The sequence below is a fragment of the Salmo salar genome, chromosome 03, assembly GCF_965601325.2.
Source record: "Salmo salar chromosome 03, fSalSal1, whole genome shotgun sequence".
NCBI classification, from domain to species: domain Eukaryota; kingdom Metazoa; phylum Chordata; class Actinopteri; order Salmoniformes; family Salmonidae; genus Salmo; species Salmo salar.
In genome coordinates, this window is record NC_138293.1 from 97113335 (window position 1) to 97140137 (window position 26803).

General features: G+C 43.4%; 1 protein-coding gene across 2 annotated transcripts in view; it reads right to left on the reverse strand.

The window, feature by feature from the left end:
- LOC106602015 (disks large homolog 1) overlaps positions 1–26436 on the reverse strand; it is a 109969-nt gene extending 83533 nt beyond the window's left edge. Inside the window, exons 1-3 of one of the 2 annotated variants that reach the window (XM_082972918.1) lie at positions 25975–26436; positions 17029–17102; positions 6081–6176 (exon numbers count right to left, since the gene is read on the reverse strand). In XM_082972918.1, the coding sequence (XP_082829044.1) occupies positions 6081–6176; positions 17029–17102; positions 25975–26021 (217 nt within the window). In that variant the 5' untranslated portion in view covers positions 26022–26436. The remainder of the gene's footprint in view (positions 1–6080; positions 6177–17028; positions 17103–25974) is intronic. The other variant, XM_082972919.1, reaches the window with a different exon arrangement.
- Between the last annotated feature and the right edge of the window lie 367 nt (positions 26437–26803).

Genomic DNA, 26803 nt, shown 5'->3' on the forward strand with positions numbered 1-26803 from the left:
ATCTGGTAGAATTCACTGCACACTATTGAGGAAGATAATTATCTTTCAAGACGCACTTGTGTCTGACAACAGCTGATAACAGAGTCTGTACTCATATAGACCTCTAACTGACACTGTAGTGAGTCTCCATAGTAACAGAGTCTGTACTCATATAGTTCTCTAACTGACACTGTAGTGAGTCTCCATAGTAACAGAGTCTGTACTCATATAGACCTCTAACTGACACTGTAGTGAGTCTCCATAGTAACAGAGTCTGTACTCATATAGTTCTCTAACTGACACTGTAGTAAGTCTCCATAGTAACAGAGTCTGTACTCATATAGACCTCTAACTGACACTGTAGTGAGTCTCCATAGTAACAGAGTCTGTACTCATATAGTTCTCTAACTGACACTGTAGTGAGTCTCCATAGTAACAGAGTCTGTACTCATATAGACCTCTAACTGACACTGTAGTGAGTCTCCATAGTAACAGAGTCTGTACTCATGTAGACCTCTAACTGACACTGTAGTGAGTCTCCATAGTAACAGAGTCTGTACTCATATAGACCTCTAACTGACACTGTAGTAAGTCTCCATAGTAACAGATCTGTACTCATGTAGACCTCTAACTGACACTGTAGTGAGTCTCCATAGTAACAGAGTCTGTACTCATATAGACCTCTAACTGACACTGTAGTAAGTCTCCATAGTAACAGAGTCTGTACTCATATAGACCTCTAACTGACACTGTAGTGAGTCTCCATAGTAACAGAGTCTGTACTCATATAGACCTCTAACTGACACTGTAGTAAGTCTCCATAGTAACAGAGTCTGTACTCATATAGACCTCTAACTGACACTGTAGTGAGTCTCCATAGTAACAGAGTCTGTACTCATATAGACCTCTAACTGACACTGTAGTGAGTCTCCATAGTAACAGAGTCTGTACTCATATAGACCTCTAACTGACACTGTAGTGAGTCTCCATAGTAACAGAGTCTGTACTCATATAGACCTCTATCTATACTGACACTGTAGTGAGTCTCCATAGTAACAGAGTCTGTACTCATGTAGACCTCTAACTGACACTGTAGTGAGTCTCCATAGTAACAGAGTCTGTACTCATATAGACCTCTAACTGACACTGTAGTGAGTCTCCATAGTAACAAAGTCTGTACTCATATAGACCTCTAACTGACACTGTAGTAAGTCTCCATAGTAACAGAGTCTGTACTCATGTAGACCTCTAACTGACACTGTAGTGAGTCTCCATAGTAACAGATCTGTACTCATATAGACCTCTAACTGACACTGTAGTAAGTCTCCATAGTAACAGAGTCTGTACTCATATAGACCTCTAACTGACACTGTAGTAAGTCTCCATAGTAACAGAGTCTGTACTCACATTAGACCTCTATCTATACTGACACTGTAGAAAGTCTCCATAGTAACAGAGGAAGACAGAAAGAAATCGAGACTGACCTGTTTAATCCTACCCTTCAGAGGTATTAACACTGATAGTACTACGCACTGGGATGATGCTGGACACACACACACACACACACACACACACACACACACACACACACACACACACACGTGAGCCACTTACACCACAGCCTGTACGTATACATTAAAGTGGTAGTTAGCTGTATTTCCTGAGGGCTATAAGTAGTAATTAGCTGTATTTCCTCAGGGCTATAGGTAGTAATTAGCTGTATTTCCTGAGGGCTATAAGTAGTTGTTAGCTGTATTTCCTCAGGGCTATAAGTAGTAGTTAGCTGTATTTCCTCAGGGCTATAAGTAGTAATTAGCTGTATTTCCTGAGGGCTATAAGTAGTAATTAGCTGTATTTCCTGAGGGCTATAAGTAGTAATTAGCTGTATTTCCTCAGGGCTATAAGTAGTAATTAGCTGTATTTCCTCAGGGCTATAGGTAGTAATTAGCTGTATTTCCTGAGGGCTATATGAGTTAAGCGAGCAATTAGAAGCTCAACCCACTCTGCCTAGATATGTTGTCCACTACAAGATCTGCCTTGGTTTCAATTGGTTTTATTGTAATAGAAAATATATCTGCTGGAAGCTCTTGATGCTGTTTCCGAAGCCTCTGCTCTCTGCCTAAGGAAACAGCTATCTTCATCAGCTTCATTTTCCGCTATATTGCTTTCCCCTATCCAGTCCTGTCAGATCTTCAATAGGGAGCGAACGAGGACAGGAAGAAAGACAAGTTTCTGGAATGAAACATGGCCCAAGGTTGTAACCTCAGTAACCCCTCCGATAAATAATTGTTTATTCTAGGAACTCTCTGTTCCAGTGAAACCACTTTACTCCAAACCACTCCAAACCTCTGTGTCCCAAATGGCACTGTATTCCCAATTTAGTGCACTACTTTTACCCATAGAGCACATAGGCTTCTGGTCAAAAGTAGTGCACTAAATACTGAATAGGGTGCCATTTGGGATGCAAACCTTTCTGATATCTGAGTCTGATGGATTTTCCCATGCCTTCATTCACAATAATGAGATTGCTCTTCTTTGGTCATTAGTGGGAAAGCTGTCCCAAATCACAGGGATCAAAGCAATTTAATCACACCATGTTTGGGTTGGAATAGAGGCAGATTTCCCAATAGTTAACTGTGTCCCAAACGGGACCCTATTCCCTACATAGTGCACTGCTTTTGACCAGGGCCCTAAAGTAGTGCACTATGTAGGGAATAGGGTACCATTTGAGATGCAGTACTTATCAGCGACTGTTGCTGCACCTTCTGCAATCCTTCATTTCAGGGACCAAGTAGAGAAACCACATCCAAAACACACAGACCAGAGTGGCCCGTCAGTTAGTGGACTGAAACACAGACCAGAGCGGCCTGTCAGTTAGTGGACTGAAACACAGACCAGAGTGGCCCGTCAGTTAGTGGACTGAAACACAGACCAGAGTGGCCCGTCAGTTAGTGGACTGAAACACAGACCAGAGCGGCCTGTCAGTTAGTGGACTGAAACACAGACCAGAGCGGCCCGTCAGTTAGTGGACTGAAACACAGACCAGAGCGGCCTGTCAGTTAGTGGACTGAAACACAGACCAGAGCGGCCCGTCAGTTAGTGGACTGAAACACAGACCAGAGTGGCCCGTCAGTTAGTGGACTGAAACACAGACCAGAGCGGCCTGTCAGTTAGTGGACTGAAACACAGACCAGAGCGGCCCGTCAGTTAGTGGACTGAAACACAGACCAGAGCGGCCTGTCAGTTAGTGGACTGAAACACAGACCAGAGCGGCCTGTCAGTTAGTGGACTGAAACACAGACCAGAGTGGCCTGTCAGTTAGTGGACTGAAACACAGACCAGAGTGGCCTGTCAGTTAGTGGACTGAAACACAGACCAGAGCGGCCTCTAGCTTAGTGGACTGAAACACAGACCAGAGCGGCCTGTCAGTTAGTGGACTGAAACACAGACCAGAGCGGCCCGTCAGTTAGTGGCCTGAAACACAGACCAGAGTGGCCCGTCAGTTAGTGGACTGAAACACAGACCAGAGCGGCCTGTCAGTTAGTGGACTGAAACACAGACCAGAGCGGCCCGTCAGTTAGTGGACTGAAACACAGACCAGAGCGGCCTGTCAGTTAGTGGACTGAAACACAGACCAGAGCGGCCTGTCAGTTAGTGGACTGAAACACAGACCAGAGTGGCCTGTCAGTTAGTGGACTGAAACACAGACCAGAGTGGCCTGTCAGTTAGTGGACTGAAACACAGACCAGAGCGGCCTCTAGCTTAGTGGACTGAAACACAGACCAGAGCGGCCTGTCAGTTAGTGGACTGAAACACAGACCAGAGCGGCCTGTAGCTTAGTGGACTGAAACACAGACCAGAGCGGCCTGTAGGTTAGTGGACTGAAACACAGACCAGAGCGGCCTGTAGGTTAGTGTACTGAAACACAGACCAGAGCGGCCTGTAGGTTAGTGGACTGAAACACAGACCAGAGTGGCCTGTCGGTTAGTGGACTGAAACACAGACCAGAGCGGCCTGTAGGTTAGTGGACTGAAACACAGACCAGAGTGGCCTGTAGCTTAGTGGACTGAAACACAGACCAGAGCGGCCTGTAGCTTAGTGGACTGATACACAGACCAGAGTGGCCTGTAGCTTAGTGGACTGAAACACAGACCAGAGCGGCCTGACGGTTAGTGGACTGAAACACAGACTAGAGCCACAGACCAGAGCGGCCTGTAGGTTAGTGGACTGATACACAGACCAGAGCGGCCTGACGGTTAGTGGACTGAAATACAGACTAGAGCCACAGACCAGAGCGGCCTGTAGGTTAGTGGACTGAAACACAGACCAGAGCCACAGACCTGAGCAGCCTGTCAGTTAGTGGACTGAAACACAGACCAGAGCGGCCTGTAGGTTAGTGGACTGAAACACAGACCAGAGTGGCCTGTCAGTTAGTGGACTGAAACACAGACCAGAGCGGCCTGTAGGTTAGTGGACTGAAACACAGACCAGAGCAGCCTGTAGGTTAGTGGACTGAAACACAGACCAGAGCGGCCTGTCAGTTAGTGGACTGAAACACAGACCAGAGTGGCCTGTAGGTTAGTGGACTGAAACACAGACCAGAGCGGCCTGTAGGTTAGTGGACTGAAACACAGACCAGAGCGGCCTGTAGGTTAGTGGACTGAAACACAGACCAGAGCGGCCTGTAGGTTAGTGGACTGAAACACAGACCAGAGCGGCCTGTCAGTTAGTGGACTGAAACACAGACCAGAGCGGCCTGTAGGTTAGTGGACTGAAACACAGACCAGAGTGGCCTGTCAGTTAGTGGACTGAAACACAGACCAGAGCAGCCTGTCAGTTAGTGGACTGAAACACAGACCAGAGCGGCCTGTAGCTTAGTGGACTGAAACACAGACCAGAGCGGCCTGTAGCTTAGTGGACTGAAACAAAGACCAGAGCCACAGACCAGAGCGGCCTGTCGGTTAGTGGACTGAAACACAGACCAGAGCCACAGACCAGAGCGGCCTGTCGGTTAGTGGACTGAAACACAGACCAGAGCCACAGACCAGAGCGGCCTGTCAGTTAGTGGACTGGAACAGTGATTTATAATGGAAAGATACTTCTACTGTCTGAATGATAAACAGTGATTTATAATGGAGGGATACTTCTACTGTCTGAATGATAAACAGTGATTTATAATGGAAAGATACTTCTACTGTCTGAATGATAAACAGTGATTTATAATGGAGGGATACTTCTACTGTCTGAATGATAAACAGTGATTTATAATGGAGGGATACTTCTACTGTCTGAATGATAAACAGTGATTTATAATGGAAAGATACTTCTACTGTCTGAATGATAAACAGTGATTTATAATGGAGGGATACTTCTACTGTCTGAATGATAAACAGTGATTTATAATGGAGGGATACTTCTACTGTCTGAATGATAAACAGTGATTTATAATGGAGGGATACTTCTACTGTCTGAATGATAAACAGTGATTTATAATGGAGGGATTTGTGGCACAAATCCAATACAAGTCAGTGGTACCTTTAGCATTTTCACGCTTCATGTACAAATCATCTTAAAGTATCTAAAAGTGTATTGTGAAGTTACTTATAGATGATATGGACATGAAGCGCGAAAATGCTAATATAGGTACCATTGACTTGTATTGGATTTGTGCCATAAATGCCAAAAGGTTAGAATTTGAAACAGTGGCCAAGTAACCAAAACCAAAACATGGCTTGCTGTCATACTGTGTCCATAGAGTGCTTACAGGCTATTGAAACCAATTTGTAATTTTGTAATTTGGGTTAACTATCCCTTTAAGCGGCAGGTAGCCTAGTGGTTAGAGCGTTGGGCCAGTAATCGAAAGGTTGCTAGATCGAATCCCTGAGCTGACAAGGTAAAAATCTGTCGTTCTGCCCCTGAACAAGGCAGTTAACCCACTGTTCCCTGGTAGGCCGTCATTGTAAATAAGAATTTGTTCTTAACTGACTTGCCTAGTTAAATAAAGGTTACATAACTTGCCTAAAGGTTAAATTTAAAAAAATAAAACCTGTGTTACTGTTGCCATCCCCACCCGTTCTCTTTCTGCATAGAAAGACACTTACCATCACTTGAAGCAAGGCCACCAGGTAAAATCCTTTTGACGTAGACTCCAAACTCCTCTCCCGTTAACTCCTTCACTCCTCCAATGACTTTGATCCCTGGGGGGGGGGGGGAGAACACCGTAGAACAGAGGGCTGTTTAATAGTAGCCTATACATGTTTAACTACTGGTCTATCTGTCACTGGGTTACTAATGAATCATAGAACAGAGGGCTGTTTAATAGTAGCCTATACATGTTTAACTACTGTCTGTCACTGGGTTACTAATGATTCAAAGAACATAGGGCTGTTTAATAGTAGCCTATGTATTTTTAACTACTGTCTATCTTTCCCTGGATTAGTAATGACTCTGAGCTGAAAGCTGTCTCAGGAAGAACAGTAGAGAGCTCCAATTGAATGACAAATCCAATCCACCGAAGTTCATGAAGTTTGGAGAGTTGACCTTGTTCTTCAGTCATTGTGCAGAACAGCAGAGATGTCTGTATGCTGTCACAATAGTGGTGGGAATTCTGTACACTCTCTTTACATCAACTCTCTTTACATCAATAATATAACATGAGTAAAACCTACACAACTAAAGCACTCGTCTCTAACAGCCTAGAGGAAATACAGAAACTAAGGTAACCCTTCACAAAGCCTTTGTAATGTAAATTAGCATACTAATACCACTGCAGTTTAAATAATGGTTACATAAGCAATGTACTAACAGCATAGAGTGTATGTATATTCTACAGAGACACTCCTGGACTCTCAACAGTTTTTTGGGGGACTGAAGTGAACTATAAGGAAAGTTTTGCCCAGGTAACAGGCCAACAACCACCGATGAACTTTACAACATGGTAATTACAACAAAAGGTAACTTGATGGTTGCCTCAGGTTAAAAGGGGGGGGTGTGTGTGTGTGTGTGTGTGTGTGTGTGTGTGTGTGTGTGTGTGTGTGTGTGTGTGTGTGTCAAGCGGCTGCTGTATGTGTATGCCTGTGTCCCAAATGGCATCCTATTTCCTATGTGGTGCTACAGGCCCTTGTCAAAAGTAGTGCACTATATAGGGAATAGGACACACCTCATGTTACCATTCCCCCCTGATCACTAAACAGGATATGTACAAGCCACAACCAGCTTATGTGCTCACTGGTTAATACATGGCTATGGGTCTATAGATGGTTAATACATGGCTATGGGTCTATAGATGGTTAATACCTGGCTATGGGTCTATAGATGGTTAATACCTGGCTATGGGTCTATAGATGGTTAATACCTGGCTATGGGTCTATAGATGGTTAATACCTGGCTATGGGTCTATAGATGGTTAATACATGGCTATGGGTCTATAGATGGTTAATACCTGGCTATGGGTCTATAGATGGTTAATACATGGCTATGGGTCTATAGATGGTTAATACATGGCTATGGGTCTATAGATGGTTAATACATGGCTATGGGTCTATAGATGGTTAATACCTGGCTATGGGTCTATAGATGGTTAATACATGGCTATGGGTCTATAGATGGTTAATACATGGCTATGGGTCTATAGATGGTTAATACCTGGCTATGGGTCTATAGATGGTTAATACCTGGCTATGGGTCTATAGATGGTTAATACATGGCTATGGGTCTATAGATGGTTAATACCTGGCTATGGGTCTTTAGATGGTTAATACCTGGCTATGGGTCTATAGATGGTTAATACCTGGCTATGGGTCTATAGATGGTTAATACCTGGCTATGGGTCTATAGATGGTTAATACCTGGCTATGGGTCTATAGATGGTTAATACCTGGCTATGGGTCTATAGATGGTTAATACCTGGCTAAACACAAGCTTTGTTTGTAAATTATGTCTGAGTGTTGGAGCATGCCCCTGGCTATCCGTACAAGTATATCTGTATATCTGTATTGGAATGAATGCCATGTTTGTAATATATCAAACAATCAATCTGCCTCATCCACTTCCACTGTTGCTAAACATTCCACAGCTTAATGGACAATTAGTTCATTGGATCAGGCCGGATGAGGGTGTAGTATAGTGGAGGAGGTTGAATGAGGATCGTGGCTGGAGGGGGGCGGTAGTGGGGGGGATGGGGGGGGTCAGAAGTGGGTGGTTTCATCAGGCATCTTAGCATGATGCCTCAGAGACAAAACAAACTGCAGGGGTCCTGACCTGGCACCAAGGACGTACACACCAGCTGCCTAGCCAGATCAAAACCCACTTCCTGTCCGCTCATTCACCCAGGCCTATATGTACTGTAAGCCCTGTTGTAGCTATGGGTTCTGGTCAAAACAGTCATGCACTATATTGTGAATAGGGTGGCATGTCAGACCAGCCAGTGTCGGGGTTAGGCTATAATACATGGATTAAAGGAGAAGTTGTTGTTTTTTACAACCAAATCTCTATTTTCGATGTCAATAGAATGTTCTTTATAGGGTCCCAACACCTTTTGTATGATTACACATTTTTCAAAAACAGCAAATAACTTCCTGATCCTCGTTGTGTAGTATGGGGGCCCCTGAAAAAACATGAAGAAAGGCTCCAAAATCACCGAAAAACATCCTTTTAGAAACGGCAAAGATCTCAGTATAATGATGCAGGTCTTTAAATGTTGTACACATGACATTGTGTCATTCCAAACTTTATCCTCAATGTTATATTCCATTTTGTGCGACTTGAGCCGTTTCCCCTATCTAGCTGTTCCAATCTCCATGTAGCATGCTGCTACAGATAACTGCTAAAATAAAGGAAACATCAACATAAAGTGTTTGGCCACCACGAGCAGTCAGAACAGCTTCAATGAGCCTTGGCATAGACTCTACAAGTGTCTGGAACTTCCTGTGTGGAAGCACCCCATGCTTTCAATATACCATGTAGCCCTCATTTATTCAAGTGTTTCCTTTATTTGGGGAGTTACCTGTAGAATGGACAGAAAGGTATCGCTTGAGTCATAACAAAATGGAATATACTTTCTCATACTCTCTCGCACACCACACACACCCGCACACACTCACAAACAAACACACACACCACTCTCACACACACACCATCAATCCATTAGAGCAGTACCTGTGTAGCTCAGGGCTAGTCTGCTCTTTCCAGGCAGACAATATGTTTGCACTAATTGAGTTTGGAGCAAGAGGAGCATGTTAATTATCTAGGATCAGGTTTTGGAGTTGCTCTTCCTTCACTCCTTGTCCTCTCTCTCCTCTCGCTTTCTCCTCTCTCTCTCTACTTCTTTGACATGCTAAGTCCTCCCTCTCTCTGTCAGGGTGTTTTCTCTCTCATGTAGTTCTGTCAGGGTGTAGTTCTGTCAGGGTGTAGTTCTGTCAGGGTGTTGTCTCTCTCATTATGTAGTTCTGTCAGGGGGTTTTCTCTCTCATTATGTAGTTCTGTCAGGGTGTAGTTCTGTTAGAGTGTAGTTCTGTCAGGGTGTAGTTCTGTCAGAGTGTAGTTCTGTCAGGGTGTAGTTCTGTCAGGGTGTAGTTCTGTCAGGGTGTTGTCTCTCTCATTATGTAGTTCTGTCAGGGTGTAGTTCTGTCAGAGTGTAGTTCTGTCAGGGTGTAGTTCTGTCAGAGTGTAGTTCTGTCAGGGTGTAGTTCTGTCAGGGGGTTTTCTCTCTCATTGTGTAGTTCTGTCAGGGTGTAGTTCTGTCAGGGTTTTTTTTTCTCTCATTATGTAGTTCTGTCATTATGTAGTTCTTTCAGGGTGTAGTTCTGTCAGGGTGTAGTTCTGTCATTATGTAGTTCTGTCATTATGTAGTTCTGTCAGGGTGTTTTTTCTCTCATTATGTAGTTCTGTCATTATGTAGTTCTTTCAGGGTGTAGTTCTGTCAGGGTGTAGTTCTGTCATTATGTAGTTCTGTCATTATGTAGTTCTGTCATTATGTAGTTCTGTCAGGGTGTTTTCTCTCTCATTATGTAGTTCTGTCAGGGTGTAGTTCTGTCAGGGTGTTTTCTCTCTCATTATGTAGTTCTGTCATTATGTAGTTCTGTCATTATGTAGTTCTGTCAGGGTGTAGTTCTGTCAGGGGGTTTTCGCTCTCATTATGTAGTTCTGTCAGGGTGTAGTTCTGTCATTATGTAGTTCTGTCAGGGTGTTTTATCTCTCATTATGTAGTTCTGTCAGGGTGTAGTTCTGTCATTATGTAGTTCTGTCAGGGTGTAGTTCTGTCAGGGTGTTTTATCTCTCATTATGTAGTTCTGTCATTATGTAGTTCTGTCATTATGTAGTTCTGTCAGGGTGTAGTTCTGTCATTATGTAGTTCTGTCATTATGTAGTTCTGTCAGGGTGTTTTCTCTCTCATTATGTAGTTCTGTCGGGGTGTAGGTGTAGTTCTGTCAGGGTGTAGTTCTGTCATTATGTAGTTCTGTCAGGGTGTAGTTCTGTCAGGGTGTAGTTCTGTCATTATGTAGTTCTGTCATTATGTAGTTCTGTCAGGGTGTAGTTCTGTCATTATGTAGTTCTGTCAGGGTGTAGTTCTGTCATTATGTAGTTCTGTCAGGGTGTTTTCTCTCTCATTATGTAGTTTTGTCAGGGTGTAGTTTTGTCAGGGTGTAGTTCTGTCAGGGTGTAGTTCTGTCATTATGTAGTTCTGTCAGGGTGTAGTTCTGTCAGGGTGTTTTCTCTCTCATTGTGTAGTTCTGTCAGGGTGTAGTTCTGTCAGGGTGTAGTTCTGTCAGGGTGTAGTTCTGTCATTATGTAGTTCTGTCAGGGTGTAGTTCTGTCAGGGGGTTTTCTCTCTCATTATGTAGTTTTGTCAGGGTGTAGTTCTGTCAGGGTGTAGTTCTGTCATTATGTAGTTCTGTCAGGGTGTAGTTCTGTCAGGGTGTTTTCTCTCTCATTGTGTAGTTCTGTCAGGGTGTAGTTCTGTCAGGGGGTTTTCGCTCTCATTATGTAGTTCTGTCAGGGTGTAGTTCTGTCATTATGTAGTTCTGTCAGGGTGTTTTATCTCTCATTATGTAGTTCTGTCAGGGTGTAGTTCTGTCAGGGTGTAGTTCTGTCAGGGTGTAGTTCTGTCAGGGTGTTTTATCTCTCATTATGTAGTTCTGTCATTATGTAGTTCTGTCAGGGTGTAGTTCTGTCAGGGTGTAGTTCTGTCAGGGTGTTTTATCTCTCATTATGTAGTTCTGTCATTATGTAGTTCTGTCAGGGTGTAGTTCTGTCAGGGTGTAGTTCTGTCAGGGGGTTTTCTCTCTCATTATGTAGTTCTGTCATTATGTAGTTCTGTCAGGGTGTTTTCTCTCTCATTATGTAGTTCTGTCGGGGTGTAGGTGTAGTTCTGTCAGGGTGTAGTTCTGTCATTATGTAGTTCTGTCAGGGTGTAGTTCTGTCAGGGTGTAGTTCTGTCATTATGTAGTTCTGTCATCATGTAGTTCTGTCAGGGTGTAGTTCTGTCATTATGTAGTTCTGTCAGGGTGTAGTTCTGTCATTATGTAGTTCTGTCAGGGTGTAGTTCTGTCATTATGTAGTTCTGTCAGGGTGTTTTCTCTCTCATTATGTAGTTTTGTCAGGGTGTAGTTTTGTCAGGGTGTAGTTCTGTCAGGGTGTAGTTCTGTCATTATGTAGTTCTGTCAGGGTGTAGTTCTGTCAGGGTGTTTTCTCTCTCATTGTGTAGTTCTGTCATTATGTAGTTCTGTCAGGGTGTAGTTCTGTCATTATGTAGTTCTGTCATTATGTAGTTCTGTCATTGTGTTTTCTCTCTCATTATGTAGTTTTGTCAGGGTGTAGTTTTGTCAGGGTGTAGTTCTGTCAGGGTGTAGTTCTGTCAGGGTGTAGTTCTGTCATTATGTAGTTCTGTCAGGGTGTAGTTCTGTCAGGGCGTTTTCTCTCTCATTGTGTAGTTCTGTCAGGGTGTAGTTCTGTCAGGGTGTTTTCTCTCTCATTATGTAGTTCTGTCAGGGTGTAGTTCTGTCAGGGTGTAGTTCTGTCATTATGTAGTTCTGTCAGGGTGTAGTTCTGTCAGGGTGTCAGTGACATTTACTTCCTCTTCCCAGGATGAGACATCCCATAATATTAGAGATGAAACAGCTTGTAGAGACCACAGGACTCAGACACATCAAGACGAAGTGAACTCTACAGAGAGGAAGAGGAGGTGAACTCTACAGAGAGGTAGAGGAGGTGAACTCTAAAGAGAGGAAGAGGAGGTGAACTCTACAGAGAGGAAGAGGAGGTCAGAGAGGAAGAGGAGGTGAACTCTACAGAGAGGAAGAGGAGGTCAACTCTAAAGAGAGGAAGAGGAGGTCAACTCTAAAGAGAGGAAGAGGAGGTGAACTCTACAGAGAGGAAGAGGAGGTGAACTCTACAGAGAGGAAGAGGAGGTCAACTCTAAAGAGAGGAAGAGGAGGTGAACTCTAAATGCACTTTACTTGTGGGTCGTTCTGGATAAGAGCGTCCACTACAGACGAATGGACACAGAAGGCAGGACTCCTAAGGCTTGGTGGTGCCGACTCCATTTTGTACAACTGTGTGTCTGCATACCAAGTTCAGGACAGTCGGGATATGATTAACAACATGTGTCTATACATCAACCAGGGTGTTATGTTTTGCTGTGTCGGGACAACTATCTTATTTACCATGCCTATTCACCATGACCATGATATCTTAGTGGGAGGACTTTTAGAACACCGTGTGTGTGTGTGTGTGTGTGTGTGTGTGTGTGTGTGTGTGTGTGTGTGTGTGTGTGTGTGTGTGTGTGTGTGTGTGTGTGTGCATATGTGAATGTGTGTGTGCATATGTGAACGTGTGTGTGTGTGTGCATACGTGAATGTGTGTGTGTGTGCATACGTGTGTGTGTGTGTGTGTGTGTGCATATGTGAATGTGCATATGTGTGTGTGTGTGCATATGTGAATGTGCATATGTGTGTGTGTGTGCATACGTGAATGTGTGTGTGCATACGTGAATATATGTGTGTGTGTGTGTGTGTGTGTGTGTGTGTGTGTGTGTGTGTGTGTGTGTGTGTGTGTGTGTGTGTGTGTGTGTGTGTGTGTGTGTGTGTGTGTGTGTGTGTATAAGTGAATGTGTGTGTGTGTATAAGTGAATGTGTGTGCCTACGTGAATGTGTGTGTTACATGTGTAATGTGTGTGTGATGTGTCTGTAGCCTTGTGCTGTCCGGGGAGTGAACTGAGGACGACTGTAGTAAACAACTGTTCTTCTTGTCATTATCCTGGCAGGACAGAGCTCAGTGGTTAAAGCCACACCACATGTCTCACTTCTCTACTACACATACACACGTGCACGCACACACACACACACACACACACACACACACACACACACACACAGACTAGCTCCAAAACACTGTTAACTGTTATCTACAGTCTGTCTGTTTCAGTCTGTCTATGGACATGTACAAAACCCTGCACTGTCCTCTGCTCTTAGCCTGGTTTTCCTGCCACTTGATCTACATAGACAGGTTAGCCTACAGTATAGATCCAGTACACATAGATCTGTGACAGGTTAACCTACAGTATAGATCCAGTACACATAGATCTGTGACAGGTTAACCTACAGTATAGATCCAGTACACATAGACCTGTGACAGGTTAACCTACAGTATAGATCCAGTACTCATAGATCTGTGACAGGTTAACCTACAGTATAGATCCAGTACTCATAGATCTGTGACAGGTTAACCTACAGTATAGGTCCAGTACACATAGATTTGTGACAGGTTAACCTACAGTATAGATCCAGTACACATAGATCTGTGACAGGTTAACCTACAGTATAGATCCAGTACACATAGACCTGTGACAGGTTAACCTACAGTATAGATCCAGTACTCATAGATCTGTGACAGGTTAACCTACAGTATAGATCCAGTACTCATAGATCTGTGACAGGTTAACCTACAGTATAGGTCCAGTACACATAGATCTGTGACAGGTTAACCTACAGTATAGATCCAGTACTCATAGATCTGTGACAGGTTAACCTACAGTATAGATCCAGTACTCATAGATCTGTGACAGGTTAACCTACAGTATAGGTCCAGTACACATAGATTTGTGACAGGTTAACCTACAGTATAGATCCAGTACACATAGATCTGTGACAGGTTAACCTACAGTATAGATCCAGTACACATAGACCTGTGACAGGTTAACCTACAGTATAGATCCAGTACTCATAGATCTGTGACAGGTTAACCTACAGTATAGATCCAGTACTCATAGATCTGTGACAGGTTAACCTACAGTATAGGTCCAGTACACATAGATCTGTGACAGGTTAACCTACAGTATAGATCCAGTACTCATAGAGCATGGAAGGAACATGTGTTCATCACTATCCAGCAGACTAACAGAACATGGAAGGAACATGTGTTCACTCTGCATGTACAGTGGGGAAAAAAAGTATTTAGTCAACCACCAATTGTGCAAGTTCTCCCACTTAAAAAGATGAGAGAGGCCTGTAATTTTCATCATAGGTACACGTCAACTATGACAGACAAAATGAGAAAAAAAATCCAGAAAATCACATTGTAGGATTTTTTATGAATTTATTTGCAAATTATGGTGGAAAATAAGTATTTGGTCACCTACAAATAAGCAAGATTTCTGGCTCTCACAGACCTGTAACTTCTACTTTAAGAGGCTCCTCTGTCCTCCACTCGTTACCTGTATTAATGGCACCTGTTTGAACTTGTTATCAGTATAAAAGACACCTGTCCACAACCTCAAACAGTCACACTCCAAACTCCACTATGGCCAAGATCAAAGAGCTGTCAAAGGACACCAGAAACAAAATTGTAGACCTGCACCAGGCTGGGAAGACTGAATCTGCAATAGGTAAGCAGCTTGGTTTGAAGAAATCAACTGTGGGAGCAATTATTAGGAAATGGAAGACATACAAGACCACTGATAATCTCCCTCGATCTGGGGCTCCACGAGAGATCTCACCCCGTGGGGTCAAAATGATCACAAGAACAGTGAGCAAAAATCCCAGAACCACACAGGGGGACCTAGTGAATGACCTGCAGAGAGCAGGGACCAAAGTAACAAAGCCTACCATCAGTAACACACTACGCGGCCAGGGACTCAAATCCTGCAGTGCCAGACGTGTCCCCCTGCTTAAGCCAGTACATGTCCAGGCCCGTCTGAAGTTTGCTAGAGAGCATTTGGATGATCCAGAAGAGGATTGGGAGAATGTCAGATGAAACCAAAATATAACTTTTTGGTAAAAACTCAACTCGTCGTGTTTGAAGGACAAAGAATGCTGAGTTGCATCCAAAGAACACCATACCTACTGTGAAGCATGGGGGTGGAAACATCATGCTTTGGGGCTGTTTTTCTGCAAAGGGACCAGGACGACTGATCCGTGTAAAGGAAAGAATGAATGGGGCCATGTATCGTGAGATTTTGAGTGAAAACCTCCTTCCATCAGCAAGGTCATTGAAGATGAAACGTGGCTGGGTCTTTCAGCATGACAATGATCCCAAACACACCGCCCGGGCAACGAAGGAGTGGCTTCGTTAGAAGCATTTCAAGGTCCTGGAGTGGCCTAGCCAGTCTCCAGATCTCAACCCCATAGAAAATCTTTGGAGGGAGTTGAAAGTCCGTGTTGCCCAGCGACAGCCCCAAAACATCACTGCTCTAGAGGAGATCTGCATGGAGGAATGGGCCAAAATACCAGCAACAGTGTGTGAAAACCTTGTGAAGACTTACAGAAAACGTTTGACCTGTGTCATTGCCAGCAAAGGGTATATAACAAAGTATTGAGATAAACTTTTGTAATTGACAAAATACTTATTTTCCACCATAATTGGCTAATAAATTCATTCAAAATCCTACAATGTGATTTTCTGGATTTTTTTTCCCTCATTTTGTCTGTCATAGTTGAAGTGTACCTATGATGAAAATTACAGGCCTCTATCGTCTTTTTAAGTGGGAGAACTTGCACAATTGGTGGCTGACTAAATACTTTTTTCCCCCACTGTATATGCTGCACTAATATAATGAGAATGATTAGAACATACATGTCCTGTTAAAGCAACGTTGTTCATTCTAATTCTGTGGTTCTACTGTTCCATGATGATGTCAGCTCTAGACTGTACTTAACTAGTGTGTTGTAGAACAGAATGGCGAAGGCACTTAGAAGGTCCCTTCTCACAGTCAGTAAATAGAATGTGTTCTAGACTTTTCCAGTCCCTTCTCACAGTCAGTAAATAGAATGTGTTCTAGACTTTTCCAGTCCCTTCTCACAGTCAGTAAATAGAATGTGTTCTAGACTTTTCCAGTCCCTTCTCACAGTCAGTAAATAGAATGTGTTCTAGACTTTTCCAGTCCCTTCTCACAGTCAGTAAATAGAATGTGTTCTAGACTTTTCCAGTCCCTTCTCACAGTCAGTAAATAGAATGTGTTCTAGACTTTTCCAGTCCCTTCTCACAGTCAGTAAATAGAATGTGTTCTAGACTTTTCCAGTCCCTTCTCACAGTCAGTAAATAGAATGTGTTCTAGACTTTTCCAGTCCCTTCTCACAGTCAGTAAATAGAATGTGTTCTAGACTTTTCCAGTCCCTTCTCACAGTCAGTAAATAGAATGTGTTCTAGACTTTTCCAGTCCAGTCCATTCTCACAGTCAGTAAATAGAATGTGTTCTAGACTTTCCCAGACCAGTCCATTCTCACAGTCAGTAAATAGAATGTGTTCTAGACTTTTCCAGTCCCTTCTCACAGTCAGTAAATAGAATGTGTTCTAGACTTTTCCAGTCCCTTCTCACAGTCAGTAAATAGAATGTGTTCTAGACTTTTCCAGTCCCTTCTCACAGTCAGTAAATAGAATGGGCTGTTTGGGAAATTTTCGTCAAAATGTGAGTATACCCACTTCTCCAAGCACCACTACACCACTGGTCAGTGCTGTAGCTAGCGGAGTGTGTTGTGGGATAGAATTTGTTAGGTTGCGAGTATGTTGTGGGTGTGTTGTGGGTGTGTTCTATAATAGAATGTGTTACAGACTTACCCAGTCCATTCTCACAGTCAGTAAATTCTATTTCATGAACGGCACGATCTACCCCATACGGACCCATTAGTGTCCTAGAGGAGAGGAGAGGAGAGAGGAGAGGAGAGGAGAGGAGGAAAAAGAGAACGGAGAAGGGGAAGAGAAAATGAAACAAAGTGAATCACCAACATCAGCTTTACATTGATTATCCAAGGTTTGATAACAAAGAAACAAACTAACTGACCATACCCCAGAACAGTAACCAATATAAATGTCCATTACACAGTACACACATTTCCTGGTTTCACAGATTCCAGAACACCCCCAGGCCACTAGAGCATCATTAGGCTGGTGCAGGTTTCACCATAGGGCTCTATTTGATTTTTATTTTCAATATTAGCACTGGCTGTAGCGCTATAGGTCCGGGGGGATGTCAGAGATATTTTAGCTATTTTCATAGCGGGAATTATGAGTGCAAGACCGGGACGTGGCGCGAAAGGGCTGTCACGTCCTGACCAGCAGATGGAGCTGGTGTAGTAGTTTGGGGGTCAGGACGTGGCAGTCTGGTGTGTGTCTTGTGACTCCTGATCAGGAACAGCTGGGAATCGTTGTTCCTGATTGGGAGTCACATATGTAGGAGTTGTTTGTCACTGGGGTTTGTGGGTAATTGTTTCTTGTTTAGTGTGGTTGCACCTGACAGGACTATTGGCTGTCAGTTTCCTTGTTTTTGTTTTGTATAGTGTTCTTTCTAATTAAATTGAAAGATGAATATTAACGCCGCTGCATTTTGGTCCATTCCTGAAGACAGCCCTTACAGAATTACCACCAACAAAGGACCAAGCAGCGGAAGAAGGCTGGCGAGGTAAGGGAAACCAGGAGGCACCCCCAAGAAATTTTTAGGGGGGGGCACAAGGGGAGTTTTGCGGGGCAAGAATGGAGCCCCAGGCCAGCTCCCCGCACTAGCATGGAGGTGCGTGTTCGCAATCTGGTACGCCCAGTACCAGCACCACGCACCAGGAGTCTAGTGTGTCAACCCAGCCTCGCCAGTCAACAGTCGTCGTCAGAGCTGCCCGCCAGTCAACAGTCGTCGTCAGAGCTGCCCGCCAGTCAACAGTCGTCGTCAGAGCTGCCCGCCAGTCAACAGTCGTCGTCAGAGCTGCCCGCCAGTCAACAGTCGTCGTCAGAGCTGCCCGCCAGTCAACAGTCGTCGTCAGAGCTGCCCGCCAGTCAACAGTCGTCGTCAGAGCTGCCCGCCAGTCAACAGTCGTCGTCAGAGCTGCCCGCCAGTCAACAGTCGTCAGAGCTGCCCGCCAGTCAACAGTCGCCAGAGAGGTCAGACTGCGCTGAACTGCCAGAGTGGCCAGACTGCGCTGAACTGCCGGAGTGGCCAGACTGCGCTGAACTGCCGGAGTGGCCAGACTGCGCTGAACTGCCGGAGTGGCCAGACTGCGCTGAACTGCCGGAGTGGCCAGACTGCGCTGAACTGCCGGAGTGGCCAGACTGCGCTGAACTGCCGGAGTGGCCAGACTGCGCTGAACTGCCGGAGTGGCCAGACTGCCCTGAACTGCCGGAGTGGCCAGACTGCCCTGAACTGCCGGAGTGGCCAGACTGCCCTGAACTGCCGGAGTGGCCAGACTGCCCTGAACTGCCGGAGTGGCCAGACTGCCCTGAACTGCCGGAGTGGCCAGACTGCCCTGAACTGCCGGAGTGGCCAGACTGCCCTGAACTGCCGGAGTGGCCAGACTGCCCTGAACTGCCGGAGCGGCCAGACTGCCCAGACTGCCCAGACTGCCCCGAGCTGCCAGACTGCCCAGACTGCCCCGAGCTGCCAGACTGCCCCGAGCTGCCCCGAGCTGCCAGACTGCCCAGACTGCACCGAGCTGCCAGACTGTCCCGAGCTGCCAGACTGCCCAGACTGTCCCGCGCTGCCAGACTGCCCAGACTGCCCAGACTGCCCAGACTACCCAGACTGCCCCGAGCTGCCAGACTGCCCAGACTGCCTGGAACGGCCAGAGCCTGAGCCGCCTCCAGGATAGGTGGGTTGGGGAGGGAGGGTGTAGCACAGTGCCGTCGTTGACGGCAGCCACCCTCCCTTCCCTCCCTTATTGTTTAGGGTTACTGTTTTAGGGTTTTGTTGGGGATTTTGTTTGTTGGTGGTTTTTTGTTGTTGTGGTTAGGTGCATTCTGGGGTCTGCACCTTGAGGGGGGGGGGTACTGTCCTGACCAGCAGATGGAGCTGGTGTAGTAGTTTGGGGGTCAGGACGTGGCAGTCTGGTGTGTGTCTTGTGACTCCTGATCAGGAACAGCTGGGAATCGTTGTTCCTGATTGGGAGTCACATATGTAGGAGTTGTTTGTCACTGGGGTTTGTGGGTAATTGTTTCTTGTTTAGTGTGGTTGCACCTGACAGGACTATTGGCTGTCAGTTTCCTTGTTTTTGTTTTGTATAGTGTTCTTTCTAATTAAATTGAAAGATGAATATTAACTCCGCTGCATTTTGGTCCATTCCTGAAGACAGCCCTTACAAGGGCTGAGCTTTGATGAGTAAATAAGTTGTAGGTGTGTCGATGCTTGGCCCCTCACTGGCCAATCAGAACATGGATTAAATTGAGATTTTGTGTCACTGATCTACACACAAAACCCCATAATGTCAAAGTGGAATTATGTTTTTAGAAATGTTTATAAATTCATTAAAAATGAAAAGATTAAATGTCTTGAGTCAATAACCCAATAAACACTTCGTTATACCAAGCCTAAATAAGCTCAGGAGTAAACATTTGCTTAACAAGTCACATAATAATTTGCATGGACTCAGTCAGTGTACAATAATTACATTTGAATGACTGGTAAATCTCTGTACCCCACACATACAATTATCTATAAGGTCCCTCAGTTGAGCAGTGAATGTCGAGCATAGATTCAACCACAAACATCAGGGAGGTTTTCCAAAGCCTCGCAAAGGGCACCTACATTATTAGTAGATGGGTAAACATTTTTAAAAGCAGACATTGAATATCCCTTTGAGCACGGTGAAGTTATTAATTACACTTTGGATGGTGTATCAATACAACCCAGTCCCTACAAAGATACAGGCATCCTTCCTAACTCAGTTGCCGGAGAGGAAGGAAACCGCTCAGGGATTTCACCATGAGGTCAATGGTGACTTTAAAACAGTTACAGAGTTGAATGGCTGTGATAGGTGAAAACTGAGGCTGGATCAACAACATTGTAGTTACTCCACAATACTAATACAAATATTACAAACATGCATCATGTCTGCAATAAGGCACAAAAAAAGTACTGCAAAAAAGTATGGCAAATAAGTTAACTTTTTTTCCTGAATACAAAGCGTTATTTTTGGGGCAAAACCAACACAACACATCAATGAGTAGCACTCTTCATGGTGGTGGTGGCTGCATCATATTCTTTACTTTAGTTTCTTTAGTAAATATTTTCTTACCTCTATTTCTTGAACTACATTGTTGGTTAAGTAAGCATTTCATGGTAAGGTCTACACCTGTTGTATGTGACAAATATAATTTGATTTGATTCATGGGTATACTTATCTTCGGTAAAGACTAGAGTTTTTTTAGGTTTAGAAATAAACGGAATAGAGATAAGCACAGGCAAAATCCTAAAGGAAAACCAGGTACTGTCTGTCTGAATGTGGATGCTACCATGATTTACGGATTATTCTGAATACCTCGTGAATAATGATCATTGAGAAAGTTACAGAGTAAAGCACAAAAGGCCAATAGAGAAACACAGGTGAATTTGCGTCTAAATTCACCTGTGTTTCTCTATTGGCATCCACATTCATTTAGAAGTGGTTAGAAACATTATATTCTTTTTACCAATAAAAGTGACTCCAAAATGACACAATACCTTATTTACCATTCATTTCTATTGGGAAGAAATTATCTGAAATACAACCAAAATGAACTGCAAATGCATCCAACAAGTTTGTAGAGTCACAAGCTTGATGCAATCATTGAATGCTAGGAATATGGGACCAAATACTAAACGTTTGACTACTTTATTTATAAGAATATTTGAGCATACAATATACCTCAGTATTTTAATTATTTACTTTATACAGTCATTACTGTATATCTTTATCAAGGGTGTCAATAATGATTGACCTGACTGTATATACAGTATATTATTCCAAAACTATCAATGAAAAAAATGACAAAGTATTTAACCTATTTCCATTGAGTATATTCATACACAAACTATGAATGATAGGCCCTAACACAGTAAAATATTTCTCATTGTGGTGTTCTTGTAGTGTTCTTGAGGTCTTATATGGTGTTATTGTATGTTTCGGTAGAGCTGGTATAGAGCTGCTGTGTGAACCATGGAGGTACTGGTAAGCAATGACAATCTGCACAATCTCTCGGGGTATGGGATCTAGCCTTCTGATTCAGCCCCCCGGGGCAGTGGGGAATATCAATATTTCAGCGTGAGCGGCTCCATGGACACGTCACAGAGGACAAAAGACTCCTGTCACTAAGACAATGAGAGGTTGTACAAATGAACCAAGCAAGCCACTGTCATTAGAGGGTTGAGTATTGAAGTCGTTGGTGAACGTGGGTAGACCAAACGTTGGCTTTAGGGATAGAAAGTGAATGTTTGGAAAGAAGGAAGTCATAAGGAGGTATGTGTTTTTTAGGAGAGCATTGAGAAGAAGAAAAAACAGTAGTTTTGTGTTGATGAATGGTAGAGTACTTCTGGTAGTATGCAGGTCTAATAGAGGACCTTTACCTGATGAAGATAAACCTCATCACAATTCTCTACTATAGGCCTACTGCAGATTGTATTATCTATTCAGGCCTAATAGAGGACCTTTATGAAGATAAAGAGCACCACTTCAGCACCTGGAGGCTGGAACATTCAGTCTGCTCTGCTCTTCTAGAACCAAAGCATTGATTCTTAGAGTCTTAGAGCTGTGGGTTTAAAAGTTTAACAGAACATCAACCCACTACCACCTCCACCAAATGACAACCCAAGTCAATAGAGAAACAAAGCAGCCATCTTCGTCCACTGACTAGACATTTCTGATTAACATATTTGAGTGGAGAGGAGTGACACAAACACTGAACCATGTGGCACTAAGAATACAGCATAGATACAAAGATACTAGACACTGAACCATGTGGCAGTAAGAATACAGCATAGATACAATGATACTAGACACTGAACCATGTGGCATTAAGCATACAACATACAGTTGAAGTCGGAAGTTTACATACACTTAGGTTGGAGTCATTAAAACTCGTTTTTCAACCACTCCACAAATTTCTTGTTAACAAACTATCGTTTTGGCAAGTCGGTTAGGACATCTACTTTGTGCATGACACAAGTCATTTTTCCAACAATTGTTTACAGACAGATTATTTCACTTATAGTTCATTGTATCTCAATTCCAGTGGGTCAGAGGCTGTGCCTTTAAACAGCTTGGAAAATTCCAGAAAATTATGTCATGGCTTTAGAAGATTCTGATAGGCTAATTGACATAATTTGAGTCAATTGGAGATGTACCTGTGGATGTATTTCAAGGCCTACCTTCAAACTCAGTGCCTCTTTGCTTGACACCATGGGAAAATCAAAAGAAATCAGCCTAGACCTCAGAAAGAAAATTGTAGACATCCACAAGTCTGGTTCATCCATGGGAGCAATTTCCAAACACCTGAAGGTACCACGTTCATCTGTACAAACAATAGTACGCAAGTATAAACACCATGGGACCACGCAGCCGTCATACCGCTCAGGAAGGAGACGCGTTCTGTCTCCTAGAGATGAACGTACTTTGGTGTAAAAAGTTCAAATCAATCCCAGAACAACAGCAAAGGACCCTGTGAAGATGCTGGAAGAAACAGGTAGAAAAGTATCTATATCCACAGTAAAACGAGTCCTGTATCGACATAACCTGGAAAGGCCGCTCAGCAAGGTAGAAGCCACTGCTATAAACCACCATAAAAAAGTCAGACTATGGTTTGCAACTGCACCTGGGGACAAAGATAGTACTTTTTGGAGAAATGTCCTCTGGTCTGATTAAACAAAAATAGAACTGTTTGGTCATAATGACCATCATTATGTTTGGAGGAAAAAGGGGGATGCTTGCAAGCCGAAGAACACCAACCCAACCGTGAAGCACGGAGGTGGCAGCATCATGTTGTGGGGGTACTTTGCTGCAGGAGGGACTGGTGCACTTCACAAAATAGATGGCATCATGAGGGAGGAAAATTATGTGGATATATTGAAGCAACATCTCAAGACATCAGTCAGGAAGTTAAAGCTTGGTCGCAAATGGGGTCTTACAAATGGACAATGACCCCAAGCATAATTCCAAAGTTGTGGCAAAATGGCTTAAGGACAACAAAGTCAAGGTATTGGAGTGGCCATCACAAAGCCCTGACCTCAATCCCATAGAAAATGTGTGGGCAGAACTGAAAAAGTGTGTGCGAGCAAGGAGGCCTACAAACCTGACTCAGTTGCACCAGCTCTATCAGGAGGAATGGGCCAAAATTCACCCAACTTATTGTGGGAAGCTTGTGGAAGGCTACCCGAAACAATTTAAAGGCAATGCTACCAAATACTAATTGAGTGTATGTAAACTTCTGACCCACTGGAAATGTGATGAAAGAAATAAAAACTGAAATAAATAATTCTCTCTACTCTTATTCTGACATTTCACATTCTTAAAATAAAGTGGTGATACTAACTGACCTAAGACAGGGAATTTTTACTAGGATTAAATGTCAGGAATTGTGAAAAACAGAGTTTAAATGTATTTGGCTAAGGTGTATGTAAACGTCTGACTTCAACTGTAGATACAAAGATACAAGACACTGAGCCATCTGGTAATAAGAATACAGCATAGATACAAATATACTAGACACTGCTCCATCATCGTACTTCTATGGTATTAAGAGGAGGGGAATCCCTGTGATTCCCAAACATTGTTGGTCTACTACAGATTCTCTCCAACCCTTTTTCTGGAGAGCTAACCTCCTGTTGGTTTTAACTCCAACCCTGTTCCTAGAAAGCCACCCTACTGTAGGTTTTAACTGCAACCCTGTTCCTGGAGAGCTACCTTCCTGTAGGTTTTAACTGCAACCCTGTTCCTGGAGAGCTACCCTCCTGTAGGTTTTAACTCCAACCCTGTTCCTGGAGAGCTACCCTCCTGTAGGTTTTAACTGCAACCCTGTTCCTGGAGAGCTACCCTCCTGTAGGTTTACACTCCAACCCTGTTCCTACAGAGCAACCCTCCTGTAGGTTTTAATTCCAACCTTGTTACTGGAAAGCCACCCTCCTGTAGGTTTCAGGACAGTAGCTCTCCAGAAACAGGGTTGGAGAACCCTGGTCTACTATGAACCAAATTGTTAACCCTTGTTACACCGTTGTGACCCAACTGATAAACCAAACACTATCTGTAGCCACCAAATGACAACCCAAATCAACACAGAAACAAAGCAGATTTGTCTTTGTCCATTGACTAGAAAGCTGTCTGATAATCATCTGAGAGAGGAGGGGAACACGGTACACTAATCACACAGCAGAAGACATGGACAGATCCTGTACTTCTCTGACGTCCACAACAGGAGTGTTATTCTTATGGTTGAATGGTTCTTCCCACATGTTTTGGATCTGCTGTATGTCACAACAAAAGTGATTTCATATTTCCTTGTGGAACCTTGACGCATAGTAATAAAACCACACAATATCGCTAGCCAATATCTTTAGCCAGAACCCATGGCTTCAGACTCAGTCCAGTATCAACTACTGTAGCTGTAGCCCATCATTGGACAGAGAGTCCAAACGCACCATTTAGGAAACCATTTGTTGTATTATTGCCACCAATCCCTCTCTATTCTGGCTATATTTTCTATTTTGTCTATTCTCTCTGTGAAATCAGCTCATATTGGCACCAGGACTGCAAAGTAAACACGTTGAACAGCCTTGCCAAATTCCCCACTAATTCTCCTTTCAACGTTTTCATTTGGAGATTTGGGGTAGTTAAGACTAAAATCCTGATTTCCTTTTTGGTTCCGTTTCAGGTCAGATTGGACTAACTGTTGTTACATAGCAAATGTCTAACAGAGGGTCAAAATAATACAATAATACTGGGTTTTGGCATTAACTTCCCAAATGCATCCATAACAGGCTACAATGTAGTGTAATAATACTGGGTAAAATACACTAAAGATAGACTACACACTGGGTAAAATACACTAAAGATATACTACACACTGGGTAAAATACACTAAAGATAGACTACACACTGGGTAAAATACACTAAAGATAGACTACACACTGGGTAAAATACACTAAAGATAGACTACACACTGGGTAAAATACACTAAAGATAGACTACACACTGGGTAAAATACACTAAAGATAGACTACACACTGGGTAAAATATACTAAAGATAGACTACACACTGGGTAAAATATACTAGTATTACATTTGTTCTTTATCAACAACAAATTAGCCTCGCAACACAACTCCAAACATTATTGGAATTGATCAAAACTGCAAAAAAAATTGTATTTTTCTAATACATTTGTTTTGACTACATTATATATTGTGTTCACAACAAAAAATGAATGTATTCTACAGTGAATTTCACTATCAAAACAGAATTTGTTATCTATCGGGCATCTGCGGTGGAGATTTACAATCCTTTGAACATGTCAACATGCTCACGAGTAACGGACAGCAGCTTTGAAACGCATGATTCAAAGGCGCGCTTTAAAATCAGTTTTCAATAAATTGACAGCCTAAACCAGAAGAAACAAATTACATTCTGGTCATCAACTGTTTCAATAATAGCCTAGTATTCCTATATAAAAAAAAACGTGGGCAAGTGTTCAAAAAGGTAAAAAGCGGCTTTGTAAAGCACATCATCATTCTTTCACAACCACCTGCTCCGCTCCCTCTTCCTCTCTTCACGGGAATTTACCTGCTAATGATAACTGCTCCTTTGTACATGACAGAAAACGTTGGCATTTTGACTCCAATAGTTCAGTCGACGGTCGGTCGGTCGGTCGCCAGGCACCGTTGAATTCTATTTCATCCCCCCTTCGGGAGTCCACCAAAGCCCGCTCTCAGCCGCTCCGTGCGCAGGGGTCTTCCTTTCGCTCGAGCCACATGATCATCTGCCTGCAGCCCTCTAATACCGCGCGCAGTTAACGGATCGTCGTTCCAACGTTCTAAAACGTCACCGACTTCAATAGATTAAAACATCTTTCTTTATGGCCCTCTCTTCTCTTACGGAATGAAACGGGAGCCAGCAAAACCAAAAAACAATAAAGTAAATTTTCTAGTAGGCTATTCAGAAATTATTATTACATATTTTATCGTCGGTTGGTCAGTCTGAAAGTTTGTTTAAAGAATGTGTTGGCATATGTATGGACAGCTGTAGCCTAGATGTTAAGAGAAAAGCTTCTGTAGGGACCTTTGGTTGCTTTTACAGTAGCCGCTCGACATAAGCCTGGACCAGAGACACTCTGAGGCCTGATAGCGTTGGATAAGGACTAAGCCTGTCACGAATTGCTTTATATGGCTCTTATTTTGCATTAACCGTCTGCTGTCTGTCCAATTGTGAGCCTTTTGTTGCATAGAGTTGCATAAACACAACATGTCCCTGGTCCAGACAACTCTTAAGTTTCAGTTTGCTGTTTGGAAAAACATAACATTTGGCTAACAATAAAGCCAGGTGGGGGACGAACGTTTTATCCAACAAAAGTCACTCCATTTCGACACAAACATTTAATCTCTTGAGACATTAG